At 43.0% G+C, this 15,637-nt stretch overlaps 1 protein-coding gene across 2 annotated transcripts in view; it reads left to right on the top strand.

Moving 5' to 3' along the window:
* ephb2b (eph receptor B2b) overlaps nt 1–15,637 on the top strand; it is a 132,044-nt gene that overhangs the window by 80,555 nt on the left and 35,852 nt on the right. For both annotated transcript variants that reach the window (XM_034138924.1, XM_034138925.1), the window contains exons 4-5: nt 10,733–10,888; nt 13,445–13,780. In XM_034138924.1, coding sequence (XP_033994815.1) covers nt 10,733–10,888; nt 13,445–13,780 — 492 coding nt within the window. The remainder of the gene's footprint in view (nt 1–10,732; nt 10,889–13,444; nt 13,781–15,637) is intronic.

Raw genomic sequence — 15,637 nt, forward strand, 5'->3', positions numbered from 1 at the left:
CTATCCTAAATTAGGGGCCGCGGGGCAATTCATTCTAAATCGTTACAGAAAAGGATTGTGCTGAATTAATTTGATTCAGGCTATTTTGTATCCACTGAACACCATATGCATACATCTGCTAATTCCCACTCTTATGCAAGCAGCCACAGAATTTGACTGAATTAATTACCCCTTCTGAGCACAGAGGCTCATTTGGTGGCCAGATTAAGGAACAACCATGCCAGGAACAAGCTATGTACCATTATTTGCATTAAGTGACATTTTCCAGGTCCGGTAATGATCTGTCATTACAATTAATGGAATACGATGTAGCTAGGCCCATTGTGATGTGGGTCCTGAAGGTTGACAAGCCATCTTAAATGGAGATTAATGCCGACAAAGAGACGCGCCTCCTGCCACACCCCAGCCATCTGCAGCCCAGTGTACCGAAGGGGTCCACCGGCAACCTGATTGGACCCCCTTCATCCTCTGGAGAGCAAGCTGTCAAGTGATCTGCCGGCATGAAATGACCCTTTCCGCTTTAGTCCCCACAACCGCCCACCAGCCTTGTTCATATTCCTACCCTGTGCGTGTATGTGTTGGCTCAGATGCCTGTAATTTCACCATTCTTGCCTCTTTTTTATACCCGTGTGCTGAAAAAAAAGCGGGAAAAGAGAAAAAAAAGTGAGCGCAGTGAAAATTCCAGACGTTATTACAGTGCTGCATGCATGGCTCCAGTGATACTCTCCTTTCATCTCTGCTTCCTCCTCTATTGACAGATGGTAGTTATCAGACGGTATGGAAATACTGCGGTGAAGATAGTTTTCACCGACTTCTTTTTCTCCTTTGGTATTTATGACCTGATGATCATCATGAGAGCATTGTGGTTTTGAACAGAGGGCCACTCTGCCAGCGTTGTTTGATTCAAGAAACTAACAATTGCCACATGGGAATGAGGCACTATGTGCAGGCAGTGTTCAGTAAGCAAGGTGGTGGACTGAGTGGATACACACTTCAATAAAACCAAAGTACTGTTACATGACTGAAGCAAATAATTGATTAGGCAATCAGCAATAGATTAAGTACCTAATAAAATTAATTATAATTTAGGGTATTTATCCAGATTAGTTGCCAAAGATAAACAACTTCCTGCTTCTCAAAAAAGAAGATTTGAAGGTTTTCTCTGTTTGGAATCATTGTTTACGTTATATCTTTGGGTATTGGACTGTTGGTTGGAAAACAAGCAGACATGATGTGACTTTTTTTCCCTCCCAAACTCCAAAATATTCACTTTTGGTCAGATCTCACAGAGAAATGCAGATGTGGTCCTAATCCTCTTCCGTATTGCATAAATACATGTGTATTTGCGTCATATTTCACAAAAATAGGGTACAATTTCACACACTATATGCCGTGTTGCTCCCTGGTGTTATTTATGGCTAGTGTTAAGGAGATAATTAGAAATAAGGTCAGTTAGTGGGAAATTAATTTACACCAGTTGTTGCATGAATAATATTTCCTGTGGAGTATTTTTAGCCGCTACTTACATTCTGAACAGTGCTCCACATTTCTTTTTGTCCTTGTAAATACCAAACCTTGTGATGGAGAGCCTTGTATACATGCCACATATATGAGGTTAAGCCCCTGCTGTATGAGCTGAAATTGTCCTCTGGCTATTGGCCAGATGGAGTTTATTAGCGGCTTTCTTCTTTATGGTCCCTACTTATTTATGTGTTGGTATATGTGTCCGAAGAAGATGCAATCAAATGAGCTCTAGGTATGTGTGTGTGTTTATGATCTTTTAGGTGCAATGTCCTGTTTAGGAGGTACATTTCCTGTTTGTGTGTCCTTTGAGCCCGAGCCCTCCTGAGGATCCAGCGCCCTCAGAGCTCATTTCCCAGGTGTCCCACATTTCCAGCTAATCTGCTGCTCACTTTGGCTCCTAATCTGGGCCTGCTGGGGGTGGGGGGGGGTTGAGCTCTGTGACAACTGCAGAGGAGATGCAGCTCAGAGCAAAAATGCTGAGGGACACTGAGAAAAAAAGTAACTTCCCAATCATCCTCCTGTCCTCCCATACCCAGGACACACAGGAGCTGTACTGTACACAAACACACATTCACACAGTAAGGTATTAATGCTTGTATGTCAAATCCCTAGATTAGTAAACATGTACTTAAAGTGTTTCGAGGCACTAAAACAGATCACACTTTTATGAAAAAGCTGGGCGTTGATTTTGTGCGTTTTTCCCAGTTTGAGATTTGCCACTAAAGTTAATGGAGTAAAGAATAGAACCTAATCATTAAAATAACCGGTTGCAATGTTTCCCCCCTCCATACAAGCCCATAAAGTCCTTTCCTAGTTACTTATTACAATGATTTGGTAATGCTGCGGTGCTTCCCTCAAATGTTGAACATTTCCTGGAAAATAACTAATTTAAATGACCCTGCGCTCTCCTTGAGTTTGCGAGCAGCCTGATTTACACCTTGTAGGTCGCCAGTGGTCACCCTCACTCCCTGGCACTGTCCTGCCTTACAGTGTGAGGAGCCACGCAGAGTCCCAGACCTGTTAATTGCACCAGACATGGAAACCTGAGGGAGGAATTAATATCTCATTTGTGTGCCAGTGTGTGCGGGGTGAAGCAAATGCCAGTTGTCTAATAGCTTTCACACAAGCCTGATTGAATTAGACTGCGAGCAGGACTGCGGTCCTAATTGAATTGCGGAGACCCTGTGTTGCAAACAGTGGTAGCTTGTGTTCCCCATGGAAGTCCGAGAGGGGGGGGGGGTACAGGCTGACTTGTCCTCGCTCCCATGGAACAGACACACAACTCGTGGCTGTTCTCCTCTGGTTAATCTGTGGCCATGACTGTCGTTTCACAAGGTTACGCTCTACTTAGATGTGACCTGTTCAAAGGCCGACGGTCTGTAGTTGTGGTCGCAGGAAAGTAGAGGTAATGAGAAAACAACTGCAAGAGCCAAACAGGTCGTCTTAATCTAATTGTTCTCCTCTGAGGAACAGTGGTCCACCTTGTAAAAGAAGCACTCTCTTTATGATAGCCTCTGATCTATCCCTGCAGTGGTTCGTATAAATAGTTTTTACAGGCAGCACCAGAGCAAATAGAGGCCCAAACGTGTACACTGTAGCGGCCTCTTTGGTCACAATGGGATACAGGGAAATACCCAGCTCACGCACGCACGCACGCACGTACACACACACACACACACACACACACACACACACACACACACACACACACACACACACACACACACACACACACACACACACACACAATCCCTCTGACGCTGGCCGTTTTCACTGCTTTCAGCACTTTTTCTTGCTGTGCTTACAAAACCTAGCACCTCTGATTTTTTTTTTACCCCTCCAGCCTTTTCTCTTTCACACCCTGAACAGCACACACAGACACACACACACACACACACACACACACACACACACACACACACACACACACACACACACATACATACACCTTGCCTGTCTTTGTCTCCCTTGTCTCTTCTTTAATGGTGTGTTCATTAAATAAAACACTTTTGTGGGAGGGTGGGTTTGATCCTGAAAAGGGGGAACAGGGGAAACCGGGGAAGGGGGGGCTGTGGGGGGGGGGCTGTTGTTGCTGTGATGCCCCCAGACTGCTGGACAAAGAGTCTCTCTGTCGGGTGGTGCAGATGAGAGATGGTGGGTGAAAGAGGCTGGGTATGTGTTGGGTTACACATTTAAAAAAAACTATTTTTCTTAAACCTGATTTCCTCTTTTTGAATAGCCAGTCAGTTAAAATGTGAACAAATATAGAGTTAATATAATCCAGCAGCACCTATTCTTTAAAAGTTGTTTCTCTTTGAAAAATGTGGCTGCTTTATACCCCAAGCTAATACCAAATAACAAGATATGCTTTCATTTAATCAGTTAAAATCAATGTGGTTAATTGTTTAACTTGTTTGACATTTGTACACAGGCTCTTTGCCTGAGACATTAAATAATGGATTTGATTAGATCTTATTGATCATGAATTATTTAACCTTTAATGCGAAACTGCATATGACCTTATGTATTTACATTATCCTTTGACTGTGTAGGAGAGAAACTTTGGGATTTTAGCCTTTGCAACCCCAAAAAGCGTAATAGGGCCCACACATTATACCAACACATTCTGTCATAATATATGTTGCACACTATCATTTTTGACTCACTGTTACTGGAATACCTTGTATCAGTCACATTGTCTAGGTATGATAACAGCATGCAACACTGGCCAGGCAGCCATGATGGAAATGTCAAATGCCCTTGTTTGGCCTCTCACTATGTGCTGTGTGTGTGCATGTGACTGCTGCATTTGGTCAGAGGAGCCAAAATCACAACGAGTGTTTTCAGTGGTCACGTCGTCGGCATCACCACTGAAAACACAACACTCCCTTTTTGTCTGCTTGTGTGTCTCTCTTTGCGTGTTCCTCTTCTCTTCTCACACACAAACAGTCACACACACGCCTTGTAGGATTCAGCTGGTTTTGGCTGCAGGTCTTGCTTCAACGTGCAATAAATCTCTCAGGCTGTAATATTCAGGAAACCTTTGAAACAACCAGAAAATTACCTGCTGTAAAAATTGACTAGCACCCTTGCGCAGCGACTCGTCTCTCACCACTCTTGCAGGACTATTTTTATTCAGTGTGTGTAGCTAAAACCTCTAATTAGAGCCCTTTATGTCCCTATATATTATTAAAAGTCATAAACGTAGACAGACACAAGCAGCTGGGGGCTTGGAATGTGTGAGGGGGAGGTACTATTCAGATGAAGGTTTAAGTGTTAGATTAAAGTAATGTAATACTTGGTTTATAAACCATCAAACAACATTGGGAAAGAAAACTATCTCACCCCACTGACATGAGCTTTTATTTGCTTTTCCAAAGAAGAAGATTTAATACTGAGTGTGCCTGCAGTGTCTCTGGAAACAATTTGAGGTGATCTGGACCTTTTGACACGACTGCCACTAAATTGATTCTGAAGTGTTTATAAATTCTCCAAAAGCTTTTCTGTGTGGCCTTTGTTCTTGACTTATTGCCACATTTCATTGTTTGTCCCAGTTCCAAAATCCCTAGAGCCCCTAGAGATTCGTAGCGAAACGTGGCATGTTTCCTTGATGATTGATTAATGATATCAACAGCGCTATGTGTTTTTGTTCAAGTATAGGAAGCATGAACAACAGAGGAGCTGTTGTCGATGAATATTCTTGCGGTAATTAACTCTCCTTGCCAGGCAGATATCTAAAGTTAGAGGAATCATCCAAAAAAGGCAGCCTTCAGCTCTTCGCATGTTGAGAAAGTCTGCCAGGATGGTGATCAAACGGCTCAACAGCAGCAAGCTGGGCAGGCGGGGAGGTGGGGAATTAAAGCTCTGATCTGTTTTTTAATCACAGCTCTCCACGTCTCTGCTTCTCTACATCCGACACCAGACAACTTTGCAACCCTTAAAATCTGTCATCCGGGTATAAAGTGGAAATTCCCCAAATATTTCCCCTATATAATGACCATGGCAGAGCAGGGAGGCATGCCAAGACATATAATACTGTCCTCTTGAACTAGGACAGGATGGTTTTTGCATATACTTTGTTCATTGTTTTACTAGGAAGCATATGAGAAAGCCTTATAACAAATGGTAACGCCACAGATGGCAAAAAATGCTTTTACTTTCCAATACTTAATTGTCAATACTGTATTTCAAAAGACATTTAGGTGTTATATTTTGAAGGAAGAAACATATAAAGAACTAAACAAGACATACATGACAAAGCATACCATTTAAAAAGAAAAAACATTAGATAAACCACAAATGATAATTGGAATGTAACCCTCCATACTATTTAGGATTTGTAAACTAAGATTATCAGTATGGATGATTTCAAAATGTATAGTTGATTTTCTCCTAAATTGTCCAAAGCAAAAATATGTCCAACATTTATCAAAATAAAACGTTTTTTATTATTCATGACATAAACTGATTTACATTTGACAATAGCATTGATGTTTGTTGCATGGCGGGAACAATTTGCATCGCCCACCAGTAGGGATGTCCCGATCACCTTTTTTTGCTCCCGATCCGATTCCGATCATTTGATTTTGACAATCTGCCGATACCGATTTTTCCCGATCCGATCTTTATGCAATGCATTAAGAGGGAAAAAAAGGTAACAGATAACGGCTGGTCATCCAACGCGATGAATTCAGCTATCTTGGCTGTTATTTTTTTGGCCTTTTCACTGTTCTGGGGTAGTTTCTCTTTCCTTTTAAAAGTCTCTGAAAGTGTCGGTTGTTTCAGTGCCGTTACCTGAGTGGCCGCTGTGTACTCGTCGTGTTGTTGTTGGTGGTGTTTGTATTAGATTGGTCATGTTGAACGTAGCTCTGTTCTTTCCACCACGCGGAACCTCCGCCTTGCAAACATTGCATCTGGCTGTTACACTGCCTTCGCTTTCAATTTTATAATACTTCCAAACTCCTGACATTTTCTCTGTCCCGACTCCCGAGTCACCAGCTGAACGTAGCCTCTTGTTAGCTTACTGCTACTATTAGACACTGCGCCCACTCTGTTGCCAGATTTGAGAGAAATAAGCAACCATGTCTATGAAAACAAGCCCAAAAGAAGCAACACATACATGATGTTGTGTAATTTTAACCCAAAACTAAGGCCTCAGGATGACTTTAAGACGTGAACATGGTCATTTTTGTTTTGTAACATTAAATAAAATGTATAAAAACATTTTATAAAAAAAAAAAAAAAAATTCCGATTTTTTTCTCCCGATCCCCGATCACATGAAAATCACGTGATCGGCTCCGATCCCCGATCACGTGATCGGATCGGGACATCCCTACCCACCAGTGTGCCATCCAACAGTCACAACAGCATATTTAAAAAACAAACACTGTGGAAGCAAGGCATCATGGGGCTTTATAGGCGCTAATCAATTTGAGTCATTCATTGTTGTCCCTATGCACATTTTAAAGTGATTGTTATGCACAGTCTGCATACTGTTGCAGCACATACAGTCACTGTGGGCACAGAGACACTGAATTCCCTGACACCCAAACAGCCTCTGCTCACCTCTCCTCTCTTTGTTCACTTCTCCTCTCTCCTTCACTACCTCTTTATGCCCTTTCCTTTGGTGCTGCTCCTCAGAGCGCTGTGTGTGTGTGTGTGTGTGTGTGTGTGTGTGTGTGTGTGTGTTGTGTGTGTGTGTGTGTGTGTGTGTGTGTGTGTGTGTGTGTGTGTGTGTGGTGTGTGTGTGTGGTGTGTGTGTGTGTGTGTGTGTGTGTGTGTGTGTGTGTGTGTGTGTGTGTGTGTGTGTGTGTGTGTGTGTGTGTGTGTGTGTGTGTGTGTGTGTGTGTGTGTGTGTGTGTGTGTGTGTGTGTGTGTGTGTGTGTGTGTGGTGTGTGTGTGTGTGTGTGTGGTGTGTTGTGTGTGTGTGTGTGTGTGTGTGTGTGTGTGTGTGGGTGTGTGTGTGTGTGTGTGTGTGTGTGTGTGTGTGTGTGTGTGTGTGTGTGGTCGCAGAGGTTCGATCCCAATTCCCCACATAGCTGTTGCCTGGGCCTCATTCACAGAGCCCGTTGACTGGCAATGTGAATGTCCAGGCCTCATGTTTCGCTCTGTGCCCGAAGCCTTTCCCCCCATCAATCATGGAAGAAGAACAACATGTCAAAGCTAATACTAACTGAGGAGATCTTTAAGATTACTTTAGGTTTATTTTTGAATAAATCTTCCTGCCACTGGCATCTGTGATAATGTTACAAAGACAACAAACTCCTTTGCAACTTAAAGGCACACCTGAATGTTTTTGCATAAATATAAAAGTATGATTTAAATGGTTCCCCGTCACAAGTGAAAGATGCTTGACACAATTTCTAAAAACAGCTTCTCTTTCAAGCAAACTGTATTAGTGGATTTTTTTTTTTACCATTCCACTCTGAAGCAATATGGTTTATGCGACCATATTAAACAATGTTGGTGTATATTTAAAGGGACCCTATTTAGCTTTTTTGTGTTTTCCCCTTCCGTGTAATGTGTTATATTGACTTTTCTGCCTGAAATGCTTCGATTGGATTCTTTGTGACATCACTATGTTACACTTGCACTTCTATTGGCTAGCGCTCCAACACATTGTACGTTATAGGCTTAGGGGCGAATACAACAGAGCCGACCAGCTAACCAATCAGTGCAGACTGGGCTTGAACATTTAAGCATCTAAACATGACACAGAAGCACAATTTACAAAAAAGAACCTGAACATTCCCATAGGGAAATGTGGGTGTTTAAGCAGCAACAGAATAAAAGTGAAACACAGGACAGTCCCCATATGATAATAAGAATACAGATAAACATGTAAGTAACAGTATGATTAAAAAATAACAATAAGATAACTTCAAACACCGATCAGCTGAATTTAAATACATACAGAAATGAGTGAAGATAATTATATACAGTACAGTATACATGTGCGAGTGAACGTCATATGTACATACTGTGCAAGTTGAATTGATTTAAAGAGACAGTTAGACTAATAGACTTTTAAAAACTACAGAAACATACTGTATCTGTCCATTGCTTTCTGTTTTAAATGAAATGTAATGACCAGATTTAGGAGGTGATGGCACTGGGTAATATACTTTCAGGTGGAAAAAAGAGCCCCTGCTTTAAGCATCTGTTAGTCCATTGATGTGTCTGTCTAATTTAAACATTGGGATAGGACCTGGATTAATTCCACCTTATGATTTGGCCTTGTTTAAATGGGAGTTGCAGCTGCAGATGTTTCCGTCTGCCAGATGTTACAGTTGAGTTGTAATTGCCTGTATGGCTTCAGAATGAAACAGTGTCTGTATTTTTATTGCTTTACAATGTAGAAACCAGTCATGTAATATTACTTTTTTTTGAAAAATACAGAACACTGTTTCCATATTGAGTGAGACCAATCTTCAAAATCTGATTTCATAGTGACTTGAAATTGAAATAAAAAGGAACTTAACTTAACCGATGATAGAGATGCATTAGGAGAAAAAACTGAAAAGCTTTTTTCCTCAGAATCAATACATTCTTACGGTTTTACAGTGAAGAAAAACAAAAGCACTGTCTGACCTGAGGGGTTTTTCACTTCAGATAGCAGTGTGTCCCGTGTGTGAATTGTTCATGTTACTGTACTTCCAACACCTCTTTCTCAACACATTCTGTATTTTCTCCTTCAACGGTATGGCAGGTGGGAACTGGATTACCTCGAGCAAAACCACAGCTGCTTTGGTCCAACATAAAAAAAGAAGCTCTCTTCTGAGGCGCTAGATCACCTGCTAGAGCATTCGCCCTGTGTACTTAAGCTCAGTTCTTAGTACAAATCTGACCCGGGGCCCATTGCTGAATGTCCTCCCCCCTATCTCCCCTTTACTGTCTCTCTACTTTCTGAAAAAAAGGCAAAAAGCCCTATAAAATAATAAAAAAGAAAAATCATTTGACATGATGCAGGTGCAAACGCTGAAAAACAGGTTGTTTTTAGCTTTGAAGGTTTAGGCAGATAAGGGGAGTTCTTAGAACTTAGTTTGTTTATCACCGCCATAACGGATGGCAACGCACACACAGATTTATCTCTCATACAGCCTTTGACACACACACACACACACACACACACACACACACACACACACACACACACACACACACACACACACACACACACACACACACACACACACACACACACACACACACACACACACACACACACACACACACACACACACACACACACAGGCGGATACACAAATGGTGTGTGAGGTCCTCCCACGTTTCCTCAGTCGCTTAAAAGGGCTCTTAACAGAATGCAGGGCACTTCCAAGATTTCTCTGGCAACTGGAGCATGGTGAATAATTCAAAGCAAACTTACAACGTATTGCCATGTTAGAATATCTGCTGAGAGTTGCCCTCACATGCAAGGCATCACTGCTGTGTTGTGGTACATATATATGTTGGGTTCCAATGATATATGTTGAGACCCGTGGTCTGTGTTTACTGTGTTGTTTTGAAATGTGGTCACATGAGTGCTTGTCTGGTACTGTAAAGTCATACTAGCTTGAGGTAAAGTGCTTAAAATATAGAAGAAATATCATAAGAATGTAAGATTAAGATTGAGATTACCTTTATTAATCTGAAATGTAGTTTTTCACTCTGATGTTATTTGACAAATGACACACATAGGCCTGAAATACACACACCCATACTCATACACGCACACACGCACAAACAGGACCTATAGACATGCACTAATGAAGAGGTGTCAGATGTAATGATGGTACATATACACAGGCTAATACATTTACCCTTCTGCCCATTATACGGTTGACACTTTTAGTGCCAAATTGATCAAATGAATAGTTTATTGGTCGATTGACAGAGTTAAACATAACATGCCGCATAACAGAACATGTATTTTGTATTTATATAGATTGAATATCTTTTCTCGTTTTGTATTTTCTTCAAAATAAAAAGCAATTTCTTGGATTCTGAAAATGTTTGCTCTAATTCCTGATTCTCTGGTCAAAATCATCATCAAGTGAATGATACAAAAAAATGTCAAGGCCTAACACCTTACATTTCATCAAAGCCCCACTTGTCCAACTTGTGTCATATATGAATCTTTTTCATATGAAGTGATGATTTAACATTCTATACACTTAAAATCCTCATACCTATCTTTCTCTCTTTCAGCCTGTCCGTCGGGCTTCTTCAAGCCGACTCAGAAAGACGAACCCTGCCTGCAGTGCCCCATCAACAGCCGAACCACCAGCGAAGGCGCCATGAACTGCGTTTGCCGCAACGGTTACTACCGCACCGACTCCGACCCTCTCCAGATGCCCTGCACAAGTACGTATAGCGTTGAGGTTGTTATGTGTGAACTTAAACTTGCACTCCACACAAACACACAAAGCCCACAGGCATGAATGCGTAACCCACAAAGCCTTTGATTTTAAATATGAACCCTTTGACACATACACATCTCACACCCGCAAGCAGATGAGCCCCGGGATCAAAGGACAGTGGTCGTCTGTGTAACTGCAAACAGAGAAACCCTGTCAGAGCTGTCCCTCACGCGAACAGGACGCTGACATACCCATAGTGTTGCTGTCCACAGATCTGACCCGACACACAAGGCTCGGCTGCCCCCTCCTCAACATCACACAGGCCGTACTCCAAGCCAGACCTGGGGTTACTGGGCCGGGCGCGGAACTTTGTGAAGGGGGCAGGCACGGAGAATGAGCCTGGGCGAGACGCTCTCTTGTCATGCCAATGAAGCTGTTTGAATTTGAAGCTGACACAGAGGTTGAGAAAGAGAAGGAGAGACGGAAGGATAGACCAAAGAAAAAAGTGAAGGAGGGAGGGGTAAAAATGTGAGGGAAAGGAACGAAGAAGGAGAGGCAATTTGAGAGGGGTTGTGTGTATGTGAGAAAGATTCTGTGCATAGAGCGTGGTCTAACTAAAACAAAACAAGGGTGAGTGAGAAAAAAAGAAATCTCCTTTCAACGTTGTGGTAGCGTTTTTTCCTCACTCTCCTTCTCTGCCTGTTGAAAGGAAGAGAGGAGGGAAAAGATTTGATGGTCTCCAACAAAGGAGATTTGCATAAGCCTGGCTCTGGGAGTCGAGCAGCTGTTGTGAATGAGAGAGCAGTGGCGTCACGTCACCCGTATTAAGCGCAGCAGGGTCCGGCCTGATTAAAGCAAGGGAATGGCCCCATCAGAGCGGCCCCGCCAGCTAATGGGGGGGATATTAGTCCTCCTCCCCAGGAAGGAGAAGCCAAGGAGGAGTTATGTTTCCATGTTTCAAGAGACACCAAGAAGGGCACTTCCAACAGGCTTCCTTCCAAAGCCGGAGATCTGTTAATTGCTGCCAATTAAAAGGGGTTAAATAAGAAGTGATCGATTCAGAATTTAGGATGCTGTGGGCGGAGTAGAACTCTTTATCTCATTAGTCCTGCAGGGTACGACTTCCATAATGAGGTGCACATGGTTGTAAAAGATAAACACTTCTCATTGTTTGTTTGTTTGCCCTGTCACTCAACATGCAGCCCCATGTGGAAAGTTTCCCCCCGGTAATGCCTAGCTGCTAAGAATGTCTCAATAGGAGAAACAGTAGGTTCCTCTCCGCGGCAGTAACTCTATACGATGCTCCAGGAGAAAGTTGTCAGGAATAGATGTTAAGAAAACACTTGACAAAGTGGACACCAGCATGGAAAATGAGAGAGTGTAAATGTGCATCCCGAGGGAAGAGGCGCTGCCAGATTGGAGCGCAGTCAGCTCAGACGTCTATAGGAAGCTATAGTGTGTTACAGAGCTTGTGGATTTTTCCGCTCCTCCTGTGTTATTTAAGTAGTCGGTAATTATGCCTTCAACGCCATCAAGTAAACAACACAATATCTCTCGTATAATTAGAAGAATACAAAATACTTTCTAGATGAGAGATTTTCCCCCAGCAGCAAAACTTACCAAGGAAAACAGAATGATACTAGAAAGCTAAACAATAAACACTTTTCGTTTTTGGATATCTTAAAGTCGATATTTTGGGAAAAAGTCGATATTTTTGGAAATAAATTAAGTCCTTTTACTCAAGTACTGCACTTACATTTTATGTTGGGGTACTTGTACTTTTCTTTAGTTTTATACCTCTACTCCACAAAATGTGTTACCAGATGCAATACACACAATAATGCATCAATAATATTAATAAAGTAATTCAATATACATGGTTCTGAAATGGGCTTAACAAAGTAACATAACTAAGTATGTTTAAATGCCAATACATTTATATTTTTACTTAAAGGTAGGGTAGGTAAGTTTGAGAAACCGGCTCGAGATCGCTAGAATTTGAAAATACACAACCGGAGAAAATCTGCCACTTCCTTATAGAGCCCCTCCTCCAACACACACGAACGTGCACATGACCAATGAGGGCACGAGATAAGTTTGTGCACAGATGGAAGGCTGACAGGCAGGTAGGCCATCCAGTTATTTTAGCCGGGCAGGCTAAAATGATTGGTCGTGCTTTTTACAGTATTACAGCTTCCACAGATGACATTTTTTTTATGGATTTTTTGTCAAAGCACTTAAGATATTCATTGCTATCGGGATGTTAAGAGCATTCCATGGAATATAACAAAAAGTGTATCTCGAGCCAGTTTCTCAAACTTACCTACCCTACCTTTAAGTAAGATTTTGAATGCAGTTTTTTTGCAGCACAGTATTTTTACAACTGACTATTTCTACTTCAACCTAGATCAAAGGTCATGTACTTATTCCACTAATGATACATATTTGCAGTGTTCCCTGTAGTGACACTTCAGTTGACCAAGAGATCACGTACCAAGCTATCTATGTATTGTTTTTTATGCTTAAGTGCTTACTACAAACTCTCTCTTGTGTTTTCCAGCCGTCCCCTCAGCTCCACAGACCGTCATCTCCAGCGTGAATGAAACCTCCGTGATGCTGGAGTGGATACCTCCCCGGGACTCGGGGGGCCGCGAGGACGTGGTCTTCAACATCATCTGCAAGAGCTGTGGTGGAGGCCGTGGAGGCTGCACCCGCTGCGGGGACAACGTCCAGTTCCAGCCCCGTCAGCTGGGCCTGACAGAGCCCCGGGTCTACATCAGTGAGCTGCTGGCCCACACGCAGTACACATTCGAGGTGCAGGCTGTCAACGGCGTGTCAGACCAGAGCCCGTACTCCCCTCAGTACTCCTCAGTCAACATCACCACTAACCAGGCTGGTAAGTGGGCCCATCTGTCTTTTGCTACACTTTAAAGTCCCCATGTGCTCTTCTCACCATTAGTTTTTACCACGTCTATTTCTGTATTGCTCCTTTGTCGCTCATGCCCTCTACAATACCTCTTCATCGCACTCGTTCCTCTACAAGCACATAATGCACAGTGCATGGACCTCCAGCGAGTCAGTTTCTTTCCTCTCCCGTATGGTGATGCATGCAGATGAAGGGCTCTAAAATGGGAACGAGAGTGCCTTTGATGATGTGACATACAGAATGTGATGGCCTGCTGGTCTTAACAGCGTGACCTCATCTCCATGTTTTTCAGACTGCGGAGCTGAGAGCAGGCTAGGTGCTGTCTCTCCACTTCATCTACCGTTCAGTGATTACAGCTCTTTCGTTCATCCACCTACTTGAATTCTAGCGTTGAGTTGGAAAAGTAAAAAATCATAGCATAGTAAATGTAGTATATAGGTAGATACACACTATGTAGGAGGCACCTTGTAAAGAAAAAAAAACGTCTTAAAAGAATCCCGAGGCCTAATGAAAAACAGGTTTCTTTTGGACGGTTTAATCTGCAGGATCTTCCAGGAATATACCTCAAAATCCCCTTTTAATATCTCTCCTGCAGCTATTGCATGCTTTCCACTATGTGGTTGCGGTTGAAGTCGGCCGCATCTCTAATTATTTCACAGAGGCAGCAGCATTGATTTGCTCTTTAATTGTCTCTATGAAACGCATCATTTGGCGTGCCAAGCTCTTCTCCCCCAAGCACGGGGGCGGGGGGGGGGGATACAGGCTGGGCTTTATCTTTGCACTGGCTTTGCATCCCATTAGCAACATACGTAAGTGCCTGTCATCTCTCATCATCCATTCCCATGCACTAAAGGGAGTCTTCCACGACTACCGAAAGCACTGCGTTACTGTGCTTTTATTACGGCGGACATATTGGGTTTTGTTTAACTACACTCTCGCTCCCTCATTACCTTCCTCTGGAATTCCCAGATGTCCATACTGTAGGCCTACATGGACGCAGTCAAACATAAAGTGTATGTACAAGTTGGATAATCACATTTAACATGAGATGAAACCCATTGTTGCAATCTTCAATGTTTGCGGAAATGTATTTGTGTAAAAGCTCCATAAAGTTCCAACGCTGCAGCTCCACTCAGATGGAGGCCTTCATTCAAACGGCGACCTCTTTTTATTGTCTGTTTTGATTTGTCACTGGTATGGTGGGTTAATGAGGGCCTGTGAGTGCAGTTAAGCGTTGTAATGAGGCCCCTGCCCCGCTCTTTCTCACTGGGCCACAATAAGTCTGCCACCCCAACCCTTGGCTTCTCTGCTTCCCCTGCAGTGGGGTCCTGGCGGAAATTGGGGGGCTCCACGCCCTCTCCACTGAAGTGCCCGTCACTTTGGATTAGGTAGCGAGAGCTCCCGTCAGGGGGAGCTGTGAAAAGAACTCAACTCTTGCTTGCCCCCACTCCACCCCACCACACCACATTCCCCCCATCACCCTCCAAAACCAGGCTCACCCCTGGGACGCGGGATTGCAGTTTCGCCCGTGCTCCGCTACAGGGCCGGGGTCACAGGAACCAGGAGCCCATAATTGCATCTGGTTTGTGAGGCTTGGAGGTTACATAAACATCATGTCACCCCTAATTACCTCAAGCAATTCTGTGCCCTCCGTTTCATCTAAAATAAAAGTGTTAGATGTTGGAAAACCAAAAGAAAGTGTATGAAACATGTGCTTTAATCAGTCTTTAGCTTATTGGGCACAAGGCTGACGTTTTCTAACAAATAAATAAGTCAATTGAAAGTAAGTGGCGTGAAAGTGTGTCCCACGTTGAGTGTGGCTAGCTG

Source organism: Trematomus bernacchii, unplaced genomic scaffold, assembly GCF_902827165.1.
Source record: "Trematomus bernacchii unplaced genomic scaffold, fTreBer1.1, whole genome shotgun sequence".
NCBI classification, from domain to species: domain Eukaryota; kingdom Metazoa; phylum Chordata; class Actinopteri; order Perciformes; family Nototheniidae; genus Trematomus; species Trematomus bernacchii.